General features: G+C 54.4%; 9 protein-coding genes across 9 annotated transcripts; 6 read left to right on the top strand and 3 right to left on the bottom strand.

Moving 5' to 3' along the window:
- Window positions 1-325: 325 nt before the first annotated feature.
- On the top strand, window positions 326-2,090 carry E0L32_005169 (uncharacterized protein; the record flags this gene model as incomplete). The annotated part of the gene is made up of 3 exons (XM_031139661.1): window positions 326-475; window positions 537-1,840; window positions 1,901-2,090. The coding sequence occupies 3 exons, from the start codon at window positions 326-328 to the stop codon at window positions 2,088-2,090; spliced, it is 1,644 nt and encodes a 547-aa protein (XP_030996485.1).
- A 1,209-nt stretch (window positions 2,091-3,299) lies between these two features.
- E0L32_005168 (uncharacterized protein) lies at window positions 3,300-4,262 on the top strand (the record flags this gene model as incomplete). Its single annotated transcript, XM_031139660.1, has 2 exons — window positions 3,300-3,715; window positions 3,776-4,262. 2 exons carry the CDS (start codon window positions 3,300-3,302, stop codon window positions 4,260-4,262), a joined length of 903 nt encoding a protein of 300 aa, XP_030996484.1.
- A 1,672-nt stretch (window positions 4,263-5,934) lies between these two features.
- Window positions 5,935-6,587, bottom strand: E0L32_005167 (uncharacterized protein; the record flags this gene model as incomplete). The annotated part of the gene is made up of 2 exons (XM_031139659.1): window positions 5,935-6,100; window positions 6,178-6,587. 2 exons carry the CDS (start codon window positions 6,585-6,587, stop codon window positions 5,935-5,937), a joined length of 576 nt encoding a protein of 191 aa, XP_030996483.1.
- A 2,923-nt stretch (window positions 6,588-9,510) lies between these two features.
- On the top strand, window positions 9,511-10,342 carry E0L32_005166 (uncharacterized protein; the record flags this gene model as incomplete). Its single annotated transcript, XM_031139657.1, has 2 exons — window positions 9,511-9,723; window positions 9,776-10,342. 2 exons carry the CDS (start codon window positions 9,511-9,513, stop codon window positions 10,340-10,342), a joined length of 780 nt encoding a protein of 259 aa, XP_030996482.1.
- Window positions 10,343-11,142: 800 nt separating this feature from the next.
- Window positions 11,143-11,790, top strand: E0L32_005165 (uncharacterized protein; the record flags this gene model as incomplete). Its single annotated transcript, XM_031139656.1, has 1 exon — window positions 11,143-11,790. One exon carries the CDS (start codon window positions 11,143-11,145, stop codon window positions 11,788-11,790), a length of 648 nt encoding a protein of 215 aa, XP_030996481.1.
- Window positions 11,791-12,230: 440 nt separating this feature from the next.
- On the bottom strand, window positions 12,231-13,502 carry E0L32_005164 (uncharacterized protein; the record flags this gene model as incomplete). The annotated part of the gene is made up of 3 exons (XM_031139655.1): window positions 12,231-12,810; window positions 12,951-13,162; window positions 13,254-13,502. The coding sequence occupies 3 exons, from the start codon at window positions 13,500-13,502 to the stop codon at window positions 12,231-12,233; spliced, it is 1,041 nt and encodes a 346-aa protein (XP_030996480.1).
- A 2,131-nt stretch (window positions 13,503-15,633) lies between these two features.
- On the top strand, window positions 15,634-16,290 carry E0L32_005163 (uncharacterized protein; the record flags this gene model as incomplete). The annotated part of the gene is made up of 1 exon (XM_031139654.1): window positions 15,634-16,290. One exon carries the CDS (start codon window positions 15,634-15,636, stop codon window positions 16,288-16,290), a length of 657 nt encoding a protein of 218 aa, XP_030996479.1.
- A 694-nt stretch (window positions 16,291-16,984) lies between these two features.
- On the top strand, window positions 16,985-17,605 carry E0L32_005162 (uncharacterized protein; the record flags this gene model as incomplete). Its single annotated transcript, XM_031139653.1, has 1 exon — window positions 16,985-17,605. One exon carries the CDS (start codon window positions 16,985-16,987, stop codon window positions 17,603-17,605), a length of 621 nt encoding a protein of 206 aa, XP_030996478.1.
- A 331-nt stretch (window positions 17,606-17,936) lies between these two features.
- Window positions 17,937-19,827, bottom strand: E0L32_005161 (uncharacterized protein; the record flags this gene model as incomplete). Its single annotated transcript, XM_031139652.1, has 3 exons — window positions 17,937-18,624; window positions 18,703-19,129; window positions 19,347-19,827. The coding sequence occupies 3 exons, from the start codon at window positions 19,825-19,827 to the stop codon at window positions 17,937-17,939; spliced, it is 1,596 nt and encodes a 531-aa protein (XP_030996477.1).
- Between the last annotated feature and the right edge of the window lie 598 nt (window positions 19,828-20,425).

Here is a 20,425-nt window from a genome sequence, read left to right as displayed (position 1 = left end):
AAGCGGCTCCTGGGTACAACGAAGAGCCCCGCTAAACGTGACATCGCGGGGCCAGTCCAGCAGGGTCGTGACCGCCTACGTCAACCTTGGAACGTTTCGGCTGTGGTGGCGCGTGTCAGTCACCAGGCTACCAGCTTTTTGTTCTCTCCATCCCCATCGCCTCCGCTCCTCGGCCTTCGAACCTCCCCTCCCATCGCGCGGCCTGCCTCCTGTCTCTCCCTGCCATGCCATGCAGTCCATGTTCTTCACGGTGATAGACCGTTGATGCTGCCTCATCAGTCGCAGTTTGCTTGACAGGCAATCCAGCGCTGCATCCTCATCGACCATGCCGCGTCCTCCGCCCTCCAACGGCCTCGGGCCGGCGAGTCGCCCCTCGAGTGCCAGCGAGCTGGCTGAGGAGGCAGGGAACTATGTCTACAACCCAACAGTGCCGCTTCGGCACTGGGTAGGCGCCGCAGAAACCCTATACCGAGAGGTAGGCATCACGGTCTTGCTCATACACAGCAAGTTCTCTACGTCTCTAACTATTCGTGCAGGGCTCGATTTACAGGCGCGAAGGTAACCTCGCTAAAGCATACATGCTCCTGCATCGATTCTCCTCCCTCTATCTCAACAACCTTGCCAAACATCCCCTTGCGAAGACGCCCGAGGGCAAGAAGATGCTGAAGACGCTCCAGAGACGTCTTCCGAGCGTGATAGGGCAGCTCGAAGAAATGAAGCCCCAGATAGACGAAGCGCATCACGAGTGGCAGCGCATGAGTGAGGCGGAGAGGAAAGAAGTCCAGGACTTCTCGTCCGAGAAGTCGCCCGAGTACGCGGCACACGCCTCGCGGGATCCAGCCCTGGCTTGGAGCAACAGGGCCCGAGCTAAGGTCTTGGATGCCGGAGAGAACCAAGAGCTCGCAGTAGACTTGGCGACCAAAGAATTTAGGAGAAGAAAAGCTGAGAGATACACCGGAGCATGGGAGCAGGAAGATGAAGAGCGAAATGGCCGCCACCAGGTTGATCGGGACTGGACATACACGCGTGAGGTGCCGACCGGCGATGATGACCTTCAAAGACAGATGGAACTGGCGCGAAGACGCTTAGACCATCCAGACGAAGTCGAACAATACACACCAATTCGACCGACACAGCAACTCACCTTACGCTCATCTTCATACAATTACCCCACCATATCCAAGTCTTCTCCTCTACATTACGACCCGTCTCAGAGCGAGAGGTTACGAGACGAAGTAGGACCACAACCCCCACGTCCGCCGAAGGAGTTTGTATCCCGAAACGAGTCTCTGAACCGCTCATATGCGCCCTTAGTTCCCAGAAAAGAGCTTGATCAAAGCACAATGCCTCCATCGGATCAGGAGATGTTTAGTCCTCCTCCTCCCGCGGTCCCGGACAAAACACCCAACACTGACCAACCGAAGAAAAAGGAGCGCTACACCTTCAAGCCGGCAGACTACTTGGAGAATGGCGATCCACTTCGACCCGTGTTCTTGCCAGAGGGCCTGCGCCGAGAATTCGTGCAGCTGGCAGCGGACAAGACACGCCAGGGCATAGAGATGTGCGGTCTCTTGTGCGGAACGATCGTCAACAACGCTCTATTCGTCACCTGTCTGCTCATCCCAGAGCAGAAGGGCACACCCGATACCTGCGAGACGATCAACGAGAGTTCCTACTTCGACTTCATGGACAAGGAAGATCTCGTGCAGCTGGGCTGGATCCACACCCACCCAACGCAGACCTGCTTCATGAGCTCGCGCGACTTGCACACGCATGCCGGATACCAGATCATGACCCCAGAGAGCATTGCTATAGTTTGTGCTCCGCGGTACGAGCCATCGTAAGTTGATTCCTCCACTCTCCCTTTCGAGACTCTTGCCTAACATGTATGCGTATTTAGCTGGGGCGTGTTCCGACTAACCAACCCGCCCGGCCTGAATCATCTCCTGCAGTGCAGCAAGACGGACACTTTCCACCAGCACGATATTGACTCGAACCTGCTATACAAGGATGCTTCGCACCCGCCTGGTCATGTCTACATCTCAAAGCGCCTCGATTACTACGTCCACGACTTGCGACCCGAAGCATAGACTGCTCTTTCTCGGCCTGCATCTGGCGTTGGAGTTCATTTGCATCAGATCTCGGTGTCTCGGCTTGTAGCATATTTCGTGGTGGCCAGTTTGTTTTTGGTATTGGGTTGGGTGTGGTAGATGATACCTGTTTACGTCTTCTCATGACGGATGCCAGTAGTAATACAAAATTACTTTGCTTCCCAGCTCGCGGAGAGAAGTCAAACCATTTCCCCTTTTCATTGATCATAGCTGGGATAATCATTTCCCATTACTGAATCAATCACTGCCTAAAATGCCCTAAAGTCCGTCCCCGGAAGTTGAGAATTTTAGGGGGGCGGAGGTGAACCAGAGCCGAGGTTCCACTTTTGCCGGCTTGGTCGGCCCCACTCGGATGAGAACCACCGGTCTTAGCACTCGGCCTCCGACTCAGGTCAGACGACAAGCCATCTCGAGTCGGATGTGAGGCCGGGCTCACATTTTTGTTTCGCGGATATTCTGCTGCACTGTGATTTCTCTTCAAAATACAGTGTTCTCCGGCAGTCTGTGACCACTAATTCACCCCTACCATTCCCTTCAATCTCACATCCAGGCGTCCCGACTCCGGCTCTCTCTCTCCATTCTTTTCATCCGCGCAGATTTTCTCCCCGCTTCAATCACATCCTTCATCCCCAGAATCCTTTACCTCTTTCAGCCATTACTTTCCCAAACTTTCCATCACCCATTTTTCCCATCCACACTTTTCCGCCTTCCCCCTGACCCCTTTTGTTCCCAGCCCAACACCTCAGTCATCACCATCACAGTCAACCAGGGGTCATCCTTTAATTTTATTCTCCCATTTCAGTCAAATCCCCAACTATCATCATCAATTCTCTTCTACATTCTCGTGAATTGTTTTCTTTGTCTATTTTTCGCCTCGGTGGGCTCAGCCCTACATTTTTCCACACCCCAGAAGCCAAGATCCCAGGTTGATCAAAGATCGTGGTCACTCCACCACCCGACTCATCTTATCACCGGAATTGGTCCTCCGATATCATCGAAGGCGACCTTCGTTGATATGAAGTACTTCTGTCGACAGGACTAATATCACCTCACCTTCGCCAGCCATCACTCAGGTCTGGGTCTCAAGCATCGTTTTACTTTCACCAGTTAATATCACTATCAATATCCCCTTTCGAAAAGAAAAAGAAAGAAAAAGACGAGTTCCAAGAGTCAGTACTCCTTTTCATCATGAGTTACTACTCCTACCCTCAGTATGGTGGTCAGTTCTCCAATGGGGAGGAAAATCCCGAGGACGCCGCGACTCCACAGCGGACCTACTTCTACCCTGCGGCCTACGGTGCTGGTGGCGCGTACGGACACTATTACTACCAGAACTGCATGACACCGACCATGGCGCAGTATCCAATGCCATACAACGTGGCGGCTCCTCACCCGGTTCCGACCCAGGGTGGGTATCTGGGGCCCAAGCCGGGTGACAATGAGGGTCAGCGAACCCCCAGTACCCCCGTGACCAGCACTCGTCCGGTCGAGACGGAGGCAGCTCAGTACCAGCGTTCAGTGAGCTATCCAGGCGTCTACTACCCCGGAGGACCCTACATGTATCCTTACGGATACTCTCCTCAGACACAGGGTTTCGCCAATCAGTACAGTCTCCCTTTCCCGCCAGTGTGTGAGAATATTGTTCACTAACATCCTGTTTGCAGGCCCCGACCCATGTGGTTCCCATATGGCTACCCCAACGCCGCCTCCTACCAGACGCCTCAGAAGACCCCGGGCCTCAGCAACTCGAACGAGCCAAGCCCCGGCACAACGTCTGGACCCCGTACCCCTGGTGATGTCGATGACTCCGAAGAAGAAACCCCGACCAAGAAGCCATCCTTCCGCGCCCGCCTCCAGGAGAAGGAGAAAAAGAAGCCCAACGTCCCCGCGTTCCCCATCAAGCGTGCCGGACGCTCCCCTTACCGCCCGGCCTCCCCTCCTCCCCAGACCCGCAGCGCCTTCCAGGCGAAGCTCGCCGCCGCCGTCAGGGCCGTCCCCGGCACGCGCTCGCGCCTCCGTCGCCTCCGCTCAGACGACGACCTCATCTCCCTCAAGGAGCTCTCCCTGGACGATGATGACGACGAGGGCGCCGAGGATGACGTGGAGCACTGCGAGATTGACGTCTACGACGCGCCCGACGTGCCCAACTAGGAGGAGGGCGTCCTGAGCGCGAGCGGTATGCGCAAGTGCCGCCGCTGCGAGATGTACTGCGCCGACACGGCGCGGCATTGGTGCAGGTTCGAGGACAGAGACGGCAAGAAGGTTCGGCTGCCCTTCGCCTAAGACCTCTTGGGGTGGTACTGATGGAAGGCGGTCCCTCTCGGCGCGGTCTGGAATGCTGCGATCGTCACTGACGGGACGGGAGATCGCCACCTTTGGTCTTATTTATGATGGAACATTTGCACTTTCGACGGATGGGAGTTCGACAGCTCCCTCTTTACACATTTTGCTTTTTATTTTGCTACATTATCGCTTTCTTTCACGACTTACATCATACCACGGAACGAGTTGGCCCGCGATCGAGGGATGGAAAGAATGACGCCGACGAACGCTTTGCTCAAGGAGGAAAAGGAACAAGTTACGGATCAGTCAGGCTGATCTTCCTAATTTTTTTCCACGGATTCTTCTTCATTTCGTCATTATTAATCCATTCAATACATGCATCATTAAAATATACCGCTTTGTGTGCTGCCGTGACAAAGACAGTATGTCTCAACGCCTTGACCATTGCTGACTTGTCTCAAAGAAAAGAAGCCCTTGATCAAGAAGCATGTCCGCGAACAAGTCCACTCTCACCGGCCATCCACCCGACACCTTGAAGTATAAATACTCCCCACCGCGTCGGCGGCCGATCGAGGGATATGACGTATTACTTCCGCCTTGCACCCGGCAATTTTGCATCACCACTGAGACACCGCGACACACACACAAAGTCCTTCACTTATACCTCTTCTCCCCAATATATATACATCACGACACATACGATGTGCGGCCTCCCCGTGGAACGGATCTGCGCCGACCCGCGCTGCGGCAAGCGCTGGGCTCCGGTGGGCTCGAATCCGTGGAATTTCAAGTGCGTCTTCTGCGACGACCCGGACGAAGACTGCGAGGACCTGCCCTACCGCCATGCGGAGCCGCCGCTGACGTACCGCGACCACCTGTGCGACGGGTGCACTCGGCGGCGATTCGCGAGGCGCAAGCATAGGCATGCAGGGAGGAAGAAGGTCCAGGAGTACTTGCGGAAGCGCGACCGGGAGGCCTTGAACTGGCTGCTCCGTCTGCGTTGAAGCAAGGGACAGAAGCCGAGGGAGATCTTTGTGGTTCTCACTCGATCCGAACGGGAGAATACCATGCGGGCATGGGATTACAAAAGATCGCAGTTAATCAACATAATAAATATCACTAATGAACAAGAAAAAGGGTCTGTCTCGTGAATGTGCTGCTGAAGCAGTTTGCAAATATCATTATGTACCATGCAAGTCGTCTAAGGAGTGTATGTCTGTGGGGTATCTGTAAACTCCCTTTTCCCATCATCTATGCAAAAAAGTCGTTGCCCTTTTTCGAAAGGAGTGTGTCATCCGTCCATGATGCAGTCGTGTCTGAACGCCGTAACCAAGTTGCTCTCGTTCCTTGACCATAAAATCCCCACAAACTCCATCGTCCCGAATGTTGCCCGCGTCGTTCGTTTTCGTTCCCCCGCCCGTGGTGGAGGGTATTCAATATGCAATTAACTCTAATTAAATCATTATGTGCGTCTAAAAGGTGTCGTGTTGTGCCGCGACAAGGTCGTGTCGTAAAAGGTGGCGTGATGAGGGCGATCCGCTTAAGCGACAGCGGTCATCTCGTAGGGCTTGATGGTGAGGTCGACGACGTCACAGGTGACAGTGCGGCTGGAGTAGATCTGGCCCATCTGCCAGTCGGGGTTCGTCTCGGTGACGTCCTTGCACTCCTGGGGCACCTGGGTGGTACCGTAGGCGTTGAAGCGGGCACTGGAGGGATGCGTGTTAGTCAACAAAAGACTGCTCAGTGATTCATGCACGCGGGACGGAGCACAAAGAAAACTTACGGGTACTGGGGGTCCAGGTCGCTGCAGGTCCAGGTCTGGTTCAGGTCGAGCTTGCCGGCCGGGTAGTTCCAGGCAAAGGTTGTGACAGTGGACGCCGGGGTACCCTCGGGGTTGGTGCACTTGTAGTTGACGGTGCCGTAGAAGAAGTCGGAGAGCTGGTTGCTGGTCGCGGAGCAGGTGGCGTGGTAGGCGAGGGCCGGGTTGCTGACGTTGAAGTTGACGTAGCCCCACGAGTTCTGGTGGGCCGGCGTGGTGAAGATGTACGAGGCGTGGTAGTCGAAGCCGGTGATCTTCCACTCAAAGTCGCCCATGGAGGCGGCCTGGCAGCCGGGGTTGTTGTCCCGGATGCCGATGGCGGCGCCGGAGGCGACCGAGAGCAGGGAGAGGGCGGCGGCGAGCGTGGTGTACATGGTGAAGGTTGGGATAAAGATGGGATTTGCAGGATCTGCTACAAGTAGAAAGCCTGTTTTGTGGGAATGGGGTGCGTGTGGGAGCGAATGAGGATGACGTTCCTGGGTTGGAAGAGATGCTCTTTGCCGGTTCTTGGAGTAGTGTGCTGTGTTTGATGGGGATCCTGGAAATAGAGATCGACTGGCGACAGGACGAAGTATTTATATTTGGTTGCAACCTGGACTTGAACAAGTTCCTTTGGCCATGAAGAGTGACGATCTGTTCACGCTCTTGGGCCCCATGGCAGACCACCAACCACCTGGGCTCGTGATGACGATGCAAGGTGGTGGAAAAGGCCGGTTCAGCAAAGCCAAACCTGGTCCCGTGCTGTCGTAGCGTCGCAGTCGACACAGAGGTCTCCCGATTATCCGGCTTGTAAGGTTGCAGGCTTTGCGGGCGAGGACCCTCTCCAGGCCTCTGCTGCCATTCTGCGCCGAGGAAGGAAAAAGAAGGGTTCCATGTGTGACGTCGGGCGGGCGATCTTAGCACTGGCCAAGACCTCGTATTGCTGGGGTGCCTGTCCCAGCTGTCCCACCCAGGGCCAAAGTGTCTGCAGATTGAGCCGGTAGTGGACGGTCTGACAGAGGGCCACCACGGACACCAGGCCTAACATGGACCCCTGGGAGCGGGTTCTACCCGACCGACGGACGATCCGGCGCCTTATTGGGCTGGCTGCTTTGCCAGCCCGTTTGCTGGTGGCACCTCCATTCCTCCCTCCATTGGCGTGTGTGCGTGTGTGAATGTGCCCTGTGAGCTTCCCCGCGAATCTCCGGCATTTATCCCACGTCCGGCACTGCAGATCCTGCCCACTCTTGCTATTTTTGGCCGCCACCTGAGGCTTGATTTGCTGGTGCTGGCTTATGGCGGCCTGATCTATTGCCCCATTGGTGCACAAGTCTCGGTCTCACTGGTTCCACGACCGACACCAAGCCACACTGACAGCAGCCCAGCACGCGATGCGTTAGCCCACGCCCCGGGACGGACACGGCCGCTTCCATCCCTCGTAACGTTGCAGGACCAAGAGGCGGGCAAAAGCACCTAGATTGCCCCGGTGCCTGAGAACCCTGGAGCTGTTGAGCTTCCCCAGCCACGTTTCTGTGCAGCGCACACTTTCCGGCGGGCTGGGACGAGACAGTCACCAGCCAGGCGTAGAAGTCTTCCATCTGTGCGACGGAAGGAACCCACCGTTGCTGCAAGCCCGCGTCGGCTGAGCTCTCGTATGGCCTGCCGTATGTAACGGTGCAGGCCCGAAGCGGTGAGCCGCGGACGGCATGTCGATGGACGAATCTCGTATCCTCCCGCCAACCTCGTCAATATCCATGATGCCCAAAACAGTCAGGATGCAGAACCGCATCATTCCTTCGCCGAGAATGATCCCGAGCAGCGTATCCTCATGCGGGAAAGGATTCGAGGCCGCAGGGTGGGCCGCCGCCGAGAATGATAAAGAGGTCCGGTGTAACTGGAGCTGAAAATTTCAATATCGAAGCTGGTAGTTACGGCCATAAGCAAAAGCAATATTATGCGACGAGCGACTAAAGACCGGGCTGAGCTATTCGACTGTTGAGCACAGCTGTTCATTGCATTAGCACCCTAAGAGCTACAGCCTTGAAAAGAATACAGTCCATCAAGTAGGCGGAGACTCACCTGTAGTGTTCATTGCATTCGCAATAGCTTGTGAGGGTGCAGGGCGTCTGTGCCGGTCAATTATGCTGTCACTTGGGAGTAGATGCTTCTGTTTTTGAAATAATGCGCGGGTGGGGTAGAGTTTGTAATATAAAGATAGTTCATGCCCTCGCCTCTGTCAGTTTCGTCGAGTTGGAGATCTTCCTGTCGATCTCAGCTTGTCGGGGGATACCACTTACCTTCCCTCCTGATGAGTTTGCGTGTGGGAATATTTCAAATATTGGCCGGTGCCTACCAGTGAGATATCTTGACATACGAGATATTTTTTGGGAGCACACATATCGAATGGAAATAAAAAAATTAGAATAAGTACTTCGTCTTCAAAGCCTGGTGGGATCGAGTCTACTGGCTGATAAACGGTTGTTTACGCGATGTCTATGGGATGAAGCCATGATCTATCGAAATGAACACTGACCGCCATCTGATTAAAGCCATTCTATGGAATCTTCAATTCTGAGTATTGACGTTGGGTATTAGACGACAGAGACATGACAGCCTACCCGCCGTCAGGAGAGTGTTCCCCTGATGAGATGATCAGGCTCGCAGCCAGACCAGTGGTTACAGTCCTTCATAGTTATGCCGAGAGATTCTTTGACCCTGGATCTGGGTAGTGTACCTAAATTATTTACCTATCCAGCGTGCTGTGGTTATCTCAAAGTCGAGTTGAGCTGCTGGCCCCTTATCAAGCTCGTGATTCGTTGCCAGTGTCACTGCCTAGGGGCGACCGGTTTCGTTGCTATCAGGCGAGGAAGTGGCTTGTCGATAATGGAAAGAGCTTCCAACGTTGTAGGTTCTATTTGGGGAGAAATCCAATAAGGGAAATTGCGACCATTCTCTCTTGTTGCTTGCGGAAATCAGATATCTCCAGCTTGACTCACCCACCAACCACCACAGGATATCTTCCATCCGTCACTCTGATTTAGGTTGGAGAGGTCGTCTGCATTTTATCTCCCAGGCAAAATTTATCATGATATGAGCAGCCGTTCCTTTGCAAACGCCAGCCTTCCACCAGTTGCAACCGACTCTGGTCAACCCCAACCACAATATTGATCTGCAATAGCGTCACTACCCTCAAGGCAACAACACTACTCCCTGAGCGGCCCGCGACTTTGATTCCTCATTCTTTCAGACACTTCTCTGGTCTCTTCGTCGTCCCTGCTGTCATTTCAGCACGCAAACGTGCGGGCTCCGGAACCCACGATGCCACCCGCACAGTCTGAATTGCCTGGAAGGCAATCCCTGCGTGACATTACCAACGACAGTTCCGGCAAGCCGAAACGCCAGTCAGCGGCCCAGAAGGCTTTGTTGGAGGTGCTTCGGCGGAATCCTCCTGTGACTGCGCCATCCAAGAAATCTCAACCTCCTGTTAAGGCCGATTCGTCCAGCTCGATCAAAGTAGAGCCGCCAGCGCCGGTAAGTCCTTTACTTCATAGGCTCGCTGGGAAATTACTGACTGTTCGAAAAGATCCCGATTCCTCCAAGGAAAGCCCCGCGACGTGAGCTCACGTCTGAGCATCTCAAGTATTTCGCTCTCGAGGATACCTGGCCGTTCCCGGAAGAGGAGCACCATTGGTTGGATCAGTTCCACTTCAACGAGCTGCACCACCGGATGGATATGATTGATCTTCTCCGCGTCTACAAGAACCTGTTCAAGCCCTGCGGAGCTCTCACTAAGGATGTGCACGCCTGGCGATGCCAGGGCATTCTGGGCGATATGATATGCGAACTCTTCCTGAAGCACTGGGAAGAGATAGACAAAGACGCCTACGAATTTGCCTTCAAGAACCGTTTCTTCATCAACGGTATATCGCCGCCGAAGGAGAGGCCCGATGCTAATCGAGACATCCCTTACACCCGTGTACCAGGCAAGGTGACTGCCGAACGGCGCCTTCCACCCAACAGCAAACTCAAGCCTGACTTTGACCCCAGATGCCTTTCGCCTCCACCGCCACCTGGTCGGCGTAACAGCCCCGAGGCGGTTCCGGATATCAGCAATATGAGCCCTCATATATCGAAATTCCCGTGGTTATGATTTTTCTTGTCTGGTTTGCTTGCTGATTTCTGTCAAGACATGTATCTCTCTGGCTTATCTGGTATTTTTCTGGTGTTTCGCAAGGACTGTATGCTTCTCTCCGATTTGTCTCTTGCCATCGTCGTGGAAAAAAATGAATTCCTGAGGAGGCGCAAAACTCGATTATTTGTGTTTGATATATCTTTGCAGCTGCACGACTAGAGAACTAGCTAGATTGCTTCATATTCTCTATTCAAATACACACACATATTGCCATCCGACCTTTTTCTTTTCTTTTTTTGCTTGTGGTTACACTGAAGAGTTCTTTGCTGCAGGTGAAGCACCCCCTCGTCCTTGCTCCCCGGGTAACAATCCCTGATCTCCTTTCTTGACCAGGGTACTGAACTCACCCTTTGCGAGTGCGTCGATGCACATGACTTGTGAGTCATTCTTTGGCATATTCAGCTCAGAGGGTGAACTAGAAGAAGCTCAAAAGCGAATGGGTAGCCTACTCGGTTCCAATATGAGTCAATTTCACCAGTTCACCCCTATGTCATGGGGTCTCAGGCACCTCATCAGGTGCGGACAGTCGCACCTCGACGACAGCCCTAAGGAGGGGTGAATAGCATACTGTTTTCATTGCCCTTTTGTCTATATAAGACAACATTGTTTCACGATTCTGCACTCCACCTCTTTTCCTTTTCCTTTTTCTACATCTTGTCCCTTCAGTTTCAAAGCAAGCCAAAGGTTCACCACATTCAGGTTCAGCTTCGGCCGCTTCTTTGAAGTCGTTTCGCGGTATCAGTCAACCCGACAGCAAGATGTCTTACGCTTACGGACCACAAGGCGCAAACTCGGTGTTTGGCAGGGATGCAGGAGCCCAGCCTCCTCCCAGGGGAGCCGGCGCTGGATGTATGGTCCCCCTTAACATGGCTCAAGCCTGGAATCTATATTCCTGGTACAGCCAGCTCAGCAACCCCTGGTCCATGCAGTGGCTCAACACGTTGGGCCTTGGCAGTCGCCCGCCGCAGAATCCGCCGGCGTTCAACCCGGACATGCCGGCTGCGCAACTGGCGAACTCGACCGGCGGCGTGGGCTGCGAGCCCGGTTACAACTACTTCTTTCCGGCCGAGCACACAAAAGTCCACGTGCTCAAGACGGGCGGCATTCTCCCCTGGCAACTGTCTACCGACTTCAAGATCGACTTTCACGCATGCATGGTCCCTACCAACGTCAAGCTCCGGGACCTCATGAAGGGGTTCGGCGCGGACAACCCGAACCCGATGATGAACCACATCTATGAGGTCACTATGGGGTCCGGGAACGGGCAATGGTACAAGGGCCTGCACTTCTCCGGGGATCAGTTGGACGAGATGGAGAGGCCGATCTCGTCGTTGGGCTGGAACGGGGATCGCACCGGGCTTCCCGGCGACAAGGATGTGGTTTGGCTGTACCTCACCAAGGGCTGAGGTGCTTGAGCCCGGTTTCGTCTTTCTTTTTGCTTTCTCTTCTTTTTGAAGTTGCTTGAAGCTTTTGGTATTCTCGTTTTCATTGGGAAATCTGGATGGGAACATGACGACGAAACTTGGGTCTGTATTTCTACTGCGAAGGGTTCAAATATTTACTAGTCAAAGGAGGCAGGTTTGAGATACGCTGTACGATACCTTTCGTCAAGAGCCAGTCTCTGACTATCTTTCTTCATAGGTCTTATGGAAGATCTCGCTTTGTCTGCTTTGGGATGCTCCCAGAAACATGCCTGCTAACGTGCCAATCAGTACACCATGCCGTGTGCCTGCCACACATCAATAATGACGGTTATTTGCCGATGCGTGATCAGATACGAAATTGGCGTTCTCTAAGTACAGATCCTATCCCCGGACTTGATACCGATCGGCTAGGGCCTGCTCAGTTACTGCCAGTCTGCGAGAATAGTATCGCCAGTCTCCAAACCCGCCAACTTGACCGTCTCCCTCCATACCAGCTTCCTCTTTTCTGGATCCCTCGACTCCTCACAAGTGGGCATCGGTTCCCTCCCGAAAAAGTACCTGTCCCGCGGCGGCTCGTGCTCGTCGACCGCCCCGACGCCCGCCGACAAGACGTCCTCTGCTGCGCGGCTCACCGACCTAATAGGCCCGTTGGGAATGAGATAGAGTATGACCGGGTATATGATCGAGAACAGGACCACGCGGATGAACCATGGTGCCAGGCGAGTGTGGCCCGTGATCAGGGTGCCCGGGTCGACGCCGACGACGCAGATGTTCTTCAGCCTGTCGTCTCTGTCCAGCCGCGCTTGCAGCTCGTGCTGCATCATGATCGCGAGGAACTTGGACGCGCCGTATCTTCGAAACCCACCCCGCCAGGTCGGGTCCTCGGCGGCGGAACTGAACGTGCCCTTTGCGATCGCCTCGAAGCTTGCGGCGTCGGAGATGATGGTTTTATGTTTTGGGTCGTCAAAGGCACCCGTTCTTGCGTTTCGAGGGTCGTGGGGACTGTAATTCTGCGAATAAGCTTACTGTCTCTTCAATGATTAGGGCGCCATGAATCCTTTGATGGTCCGGCGCAGAGGTGCTTCTCTGTGGCCACGCTTGGGGACAAGGAAAGCTGGAAGGCTTAAAGGGGCAACACCTACTCGTGGCTCTGGCTTCCGATCACAACAACACGCCCCTTCTCCCTATCCATGCTTTGTAGTAAAAGAAGGGTCAGCAGCCAATGGCCGAGATAGTTGGTAGCAAAGACCGTGTCGAGGCCGTCATCTGTGAATGACTGGTGGCCGAAGTCTTGAAAGCCAGCATTGAGGATCAGGGTCCGGATGGGCGGGAGCTTGCCGGTAGCGACGCGAGCCTGCAGTACGAGAGCATGAGCGCGTGATCCATATGCAACATAAAGATTCCTTGCGGAGTCATCTCGAGCTGGGACGCCCGAATCGGCTTACATTGACGTCCCGGGCCACATCGCGAACACTCTCGAGCTTTGTCAAGTCCAGGGCCAGGACCTCATGTCGATGAGGAGCCTGTGCGTTTGCGAGGGCGGCCGTAAGGTTCGACATGCGCTGCTCGTCGCGCCCGGTGTAGAGCGCTTTGTAAGTGGAATACTGCGGATCCGAAGCGATCCGAGCCGCTATGGCGCCGCCGAGGCCACCACTGGCGCCGGTGACTATAATTGTGCCTTCGTTCCCATTCATTTGCATTGACATCAGCCGTTGCTGAATATCGCAGTGGGTACAGAGAGGCGAGTACTTGGTAGTTCAGGGTCAAAGGCCAGGTATCAGGCGGTATCATTGCCAAAAGGCCGTTGATTCTGAGAAAGCTAGAGGACGAGGAAAGTCGGGGGCTTCCACCCTTTTTAGGAATGCGGATGTGGTACTGGATAGATAGGCCCACATAGTAATTTGGCTATGGGATTGCTCTAGACTGACGGCCTACTTCGTAAGCTGACAAATAAGCCGGGGTATATTCCATCTGCCTTCGGGGTAGGTACACATATGGTGAAAATCATAGAGTTAGTCGATGTGCTCTGGGTATGACACTAGGAATGGGATTCGCATCGCCCGATGTGCTTAGCTATGTATCATCGACGATGGTGTTTTGCGCTGGCTGCTCTGGAGTTGTTAAGTTGCACGCACTCGAGTAAGCTATCATGGCCCAAACAGGTAGTTGTGTCAGCTCGAAAGTCGATACCCAGTCCACACCCCTATTGCTAAGTGGGACTTGAAATCCTTCGGAATGTTAGGGTCCTGAGAAACCGACCAAGCTCAGTGTAACCTTTCAGTGAGTTGCTAAGGAACCAAAATCTTGAAACATTTCATTCAATACATTGTCCGTAACTCTCAGAGGCATCTCTAGATCAATAGCCTAGTGAGTTCACGGGCTGCGCTTCCCGAATGCTTACAAATCCTTCTTAGAATTCTATTCGGCGAGAGAATCAAGACTCTCGGCCGCCTGGACACATGTGCTTTTCCAGCATTTGTTCAATACGCCCAGACTGTTGGGAGAGCAAAGCATCATCCTTATGAAGCCGTAGTCTGGGTAAGGAAATCAAGTGGTTCGCGGACTCAGATTCTGCGGCCACGGGGTTTGACGGCCGTGCTATCTACCCAATAACACAAGGGTAAGATCAGGATGGTAACTTCTCGATGAGCGGCCTGCCATGTACGGTGGGCACGCGAGTCCGTTTACTGGAGTACTACTTACTCCTGAGTAATAAAATCTAAGATTATATCATTACACCCAAAAGTAAAGGCCAAAAAGCGAGAGACAAGAAAAAGGCCAGAAAGGGGGCAAAAAAAGATCAGCCAAGGTGTCACTCGAACCCTGACCTACGAAAAACCACTTTCGCAGTTTTTCTTCAATTGCTCGAACACGAGACCAGCCACATTAAGAAATTTCTGTGGTGTCCTCCGTCGTGAGGGTAGGATGGCGTGCTATTTATTAAATGGAATCCACGTTATCGTGGTCATAAACCATTGCACCATCCCACCCCCTATAGAAACTACGTACTCTATTTAGATTGATATAGGTATGATAACTGCATTCTATGGGGGGCGGGGGGTCTGTAGTAAATTTGAGGTCAAAGTTAGTCTATATGAGCAAACTGAAAGATAGTTGTTTGTGTATGAAAAGCCTAGTATGTTCTAGCCGGTTTGCTGGCAAGGTGACTGTGTGAGATACCATATAATGTTTGATGTGTTGCCTTGAGTCCATTTTGCAATGACGCATCAATAATGCAGACGATGGACTGTGGTAGATAGAGCTGACGGGATTGCTGTAAAGAGACTGACTGCCTAGCTACATTGGCCTAGGGCCCTAGATTGGACAACAAACGCTCAACGACATGAGTAAGTGGTGCGGATTAAAGTCCACCAGCGGGATATACATTCCTGACTCCAACCTTTCATCCTCAGATCATACTCTCGGGGCATCGAGGTAAAGCAAAAGATAAGACACGCTGCATTTTCATTACGCCTGGTAACACCTTAGGGTTCAGGCAGAGCAGATCATGGTGTAAACATTTGTCTCCTGGTTGGTTTGTGGCCCCTACGATTTTCAAGATATCTTCTTGAGTCAGCCTCACTGTGTTCATCACTGCTTTCTCACTTTGATCTTAGACTAAGTTGAGATATATGTTACAGTTCTCATCTCGGTCTGCTTTCAAGACACCAACCTCTTCAAATCTTCCCATCTACTGAGCATCGGTGTCTTCATCATCCCACAGAACACACCCCATCCCCAATCCACATCAACGTCGCTATACGGCAAGCCTCGTCGCGCCACTGCCGACCAGACAACAAATCACCCCTTGCGACCACGACCAGAATGGCCGCCGCAATGGGCCCCTGCCTTCGCTGCGGCGACATCACCCCAAATCTATGCTTTGTCTGCGACAACGAGTTCTTCTGCCAGGAGAGGTGCGCCGGGCTGTCCACTGAGGACCACAAGAGCAGGTGCCACTCCGACAGAGAGGATCTGGAGACATCTGCACACGAACTAGTGTACTACGCCACGCATTTTGCCAATTTCTCGATACCGTATAACGGACCGATGGAGTTCTACTCAGATTTCCGAGTCGCCGTTATGAGAGAATGCGGCGAAGAGAGCAATCTGTACGACACCATCCGCTTCGTCTGCGAGGAGAAGAGGGATAGTGAGGAAAACATCAGGGACGAAACCATGGCATCGCCCGAGCTGATCGACAGGTGGCGCAAGAACAAGGTGCTCGGAACGAAGCTGGCCGGAATCTTCACGCTGATCCCCGTTCCCACCAACGGCGTGCACCCCCTTTCATCCCCTTACGACATGCGCCTGCTGGCCCTCCGCCACTGGGTCGAGATGAATTACGCTTTCCTGAATGGCAAGAGCGATCTTTACTGGATCCTCATGCCGATGGATACTGAGGGCACGGAGGAGGATTATGGTACTCAGCTTGAAGCAAAGCAGAGGTTTATCTGCCGCAAGCAGGGCTACCCCGTCTGAGCCGTGGACATGTTAAGACGAAGAGAACTGGACTAGTTCAGCTGTGGGACAAAGGTTGGATGGACCAGCAAGAGTGTACTATCATCAAAATCAGATCCGACTCTCCCTGGTAAGCTTCCTTCAATATTTTCACGTCATGTGGCTCGCCTGCTGACATGGAGAAGGGGTCTCAAGTGAGTTGTTTCTCACCTTGCGAAAAGTCAATTTCAGCATCACGGCATAAATCTGTTCAATAAGAAATTAGTGCTCAGTCAACCTGTCAGAAGCAAGATGGATCACATTATAGATTACACACCGTTAAAGAAGCGCAATGAACACAATGCCTGTGTTTCAAAGACAAAATGACAGCTCTCGGTGATAATGACACAATTGATAGAGGTTTAAGTGAATTGTTGTGAACTACCCGACCTTCTCCCGACTTTGTCCCGACCTTCTCCCAGACTTCTGCCACTCCTCCCACTTTCTTGTTCTCTTTTTCCTTGAGTCAAGTCTGTCTCCTTCCCCCAAACTCATCCACATTCACAAAAGGTTTTCAGAAAAAGGCAACCTTAACTGCCAGACTCAGATGCCCACCCCCAAGCATCTAGTGAATCCATCAACCATCTCACATCGACTGTCAGTTGTAGGTTCTTAACACCGTTATCTGATAATTATCCCACCCTGACCTTTTCAGCTTATAGACAGACTCTTCACGATGGGCAAGACCAAGACCCCGAAAGGCCGCTGCTTGAAGTGCGGAACAAAGACAACTCAGTCCTGCTTCATCTGCGGCCATGGATTCTTCTGCAGTGAGAAGTGCGTCTCTACTTCAACAACATTGCACCAACAGATCCACCACCAGGGTCTGCCTTCAAACACCGCTCACGACCTGAAGGAGGCAGTCTTTTACCACGAGTTGCTCGTACCAGCCAGCGAAGCTCATCGCGACTACCGCTTCTGCGATATTGATGACGAAACTCAGAGACTGCAGTTGTATGTCGTCTATGAGCAGGTCTTCCGAGCTGCTGGCTGGTGCAGCCACCTTGTCGACAAATGGCGGAAGGAAAAGGTGCTTGGAGACAAGGCCTGCGGACACTACGAGCGATCGCTTGATATTCTTTCACGCGACTGGGCCTGCGCAAGCCGTAGGTTTCTCAACGGCGAGGACGTTGAGTACACCAAGGTGACGGAGCCGGTGGTGTCCAGCGACCAGGACGAGGATGATTCTGACGACCAGGAGGAGGATGATTCTGACGACAACGATGAGTCTGAGGATGAGAAGATGGATAACTCCGACAAGGAGATGGATATCTCCGTTGATGACAACGCCAACTAGAGGTGGAAGACCTTTCAGGAAGTATCACTCCTGAGATACCTGGCGTTGAATCAAGAAGGAGATTCACCGGAAAAGCACTGGCGATCATGTACATCACCAACCAGGTCGGTTAAGATAGTCAGCCAGCATTCACAAAGTGTGCGATGGCGAGCAGGAGACAAAAATAGAGTCCTGACAATGAACTTCATCACTGCGGAAGGCGCGCCGCTCCCAGCTCCTCGTGACCATCGCTTCCCATGAACCCCGCGATTCCGTATCGTGATAATGCACCTTGATTTTCTTATTAACAGAAAAGGAACAAAAGCCAGACTTCCATCCACCACCCCGGACACTACAACACAAGCGCATAAGGCTCGTCGAAGCACTGGTCCCACCCCCTCCGCCCAGAGTCCCAGTACCTCTCGAGCACCCGCGCCGCCTGCGCCGGCGACGCGACCCCCTGCTCCCGGCCCAGGCGCACCAGCTCCTCCTTGACCAGGCGCCGCAGCCCTTCGTCCTCGGCGCCCGTCACGCCCGCCACGACGAGCGGCCAGGCCATGCCGCGGCGCGCCCTCGGCCGCGCCGCCGCCTCCCCGAGCGAGGCCCTCAGGGCGGCACCGTGGTGCCGCGTCAGCGCGCGCAGCTGCTCGCGCCGCGCGGCGAGCGGGTACAGGTGCTGCAGCGCGTGCGCGAGGTACAGCGCCGCGGCGGCGCGGAAGGCGCGCGCCACGACGCGCCACTCGTCGAGGTAGGCGGCGTGGGAGGCGGCCCAGGCCTCGGCGTCGAAGCCGAGGATGGACTGCAGGATCTGCTCGGCGGCCGGGCGCAGCGCCGCGGCCCGCACCTCCGGAGACGCGCTGGCGGCCTGGTGGCGCAGGAGGTTGATGCGCGCTATGCAGAGGAAGATCTCGAGGGGCGCGGGCGCGTTGGGGTACATTGCGAAGCTGTAGAGGTCCCCGACGGGCTCGATGGCCTCGATGAGCTCCTCGACCATGACTTGCTCGGCGGGCGGGCTCGTGGTGTTGCTGTACACGGTGAGGCTAGATGTCGAGGTGAATGAGAAGAAAACGAGTCAGCGACTTTTATCCTCAACGCCCCCAGTAGAATAATAAGCTTACATCAGAAAGGAAAGCAGCCCGGCCCGGCTGTGCTTGGCCCGGCGTATGAGCTCGGACAGGGACTCGCCGCGCACCGCCATGAGGGCCATGAAGCCGTCGACGTGCTGGCGCCAGCTCGGCAGCGGGGACTGCTGCAGCTCCGCCATGAGGAACATGAGCACGGTCACCATGGTGGCGTCGGTGCCGCGGCTGGCGTCGCACCCGATCTCCTTGTTCAGCGCCTGGATGGCGTACCCCCTGTGCCGGTGGAACGCCGCCAGCTCCCGGCCGAGGGTCTCCTTGTCCGGCTCGTAGGGCCGGTGCAGGATGTGGTGCGAGTACGCCATGGCCACGATGATGTGGCGCATGGCCGGCGGCAGGTAGTCGACGAACCTGTGCAGGGACGGGAGCACAAAGGGCGTGTCGGCCAGCTGGGTGGCCACCAGGTCTGGGTATATGTTGTCGTTATCTGCGGTACTCTGGTCAACGCTGATTCACCTCCCTCCCCCCCTTGTCTCCGATTGGATGCACTCTATGGGGTGGGAGGCTTGTCCCGGGTACGGGACCCATGGGTTTGGGAGCTGCCATGCGGGATGGGAGACAAGATTGCGGGATACGATCGGATACGTATGGGGTCAAGGCAGCTGAGGAGGGTGACAACTCACAGTAATATGCCGCATGATAGGCATCGCATTCCTCAGTTCTCAGCACCACACGCGGCACTCCCCCCACACTCCCCAGTGTGATCTGCGTCAGGGCTGTAGCTAGCTGCCGGGAGTCTGGCTCGGCTGGCTCGGATACTTGGTCGGGGAGTGGCTCTAGGGTGACCAGGCTGGTGCTAGGGGGACGGCCATTTGAGTTGGACTTGGGCTTGGGCTTGCACTTGGGCCCCGGGCTGGGAGTAGGTGCAGTGGTGGTGGTGTAGACTGGGCTTTTGCGACGCTTCCTCGTGCGTGATGTGACGCGGCCCGGGGCCAGCCAGGTGAGTGGTTTCTTGTCCTCATAGCCGGGGCAGGTGATGCCCTTTGTCCTGCATTGGTTGCAGACGGGGTACGCCGAGTCACACACGAGTTGGCGACGAAGGCATTCCCAGCATTGCCGCTTTGAGACAGCAGGCGCTGTTAAAGCAGTACTAGGGCCGCCCATCACGGAAGGATTACTCCAAACCTTTTCCAGATCAGGGAGATGCACCGAGGTTTGGGTAACAAAAGATCCTCTGCTCTTTGCAGAGAGGATGGGGGAGGGGAGACAGAGGCCGAGATAGGTCAATGGAGTACTTTGGATTTCCTGATCTTGCTTGGTTGGTGATAATAATATGCCAAGGGCCGGTTTCAACAACCGCAACAGCAACAGCAACAAAGCAGATCGACTTAGAAGCAGGTGCGGGTCTTTCAAGGCGGGTCAAAAAAAGAAATTATTATGTGCCCTATGACGAGAGTGTACTTGATTGTGTGTGTGTGGCTGCAGGCGGCGCCCGGAACTTGTGACAAGACGGCAGGCCGGATGGTTGTTAAAAGCTTCTTGGAGACGGCGGCGTTCGCGTGTCGTCTCGATCGAGGAATTAGTACGGATACGCGCAGCCCAGCGATACGTCGCGGATACGAGAGGGGCAAGCACCTGAGGCTTGGGGGCCCATCAAGCAGGACCATGCCGTGGCGGCTGTGCACCAGAGTTTAATTTGGCGACAGAGATCCGGGGATCCACGAGGCATTGCCCGACAGAGACAAGCGTCGAGACAAATTGT

This window comes from Thyridium curvatum (assembly GCF_004353045.1).
Source record: "Thyridium curvatum strain D216 chromosome Unknown NODE_26_length_443329_cov_82.569921, whole genome shotgun sequence".
Lineage (NCBI taxonomy): Eukaryota > Fungi > Ascomycota > Sordariomycetes > Thyridiales > Thyridiaceae > Thyridium > Thyridium curvatum.
This window is presented reverse-complemented; position numbering and strand designations above follow the sequence as displayed.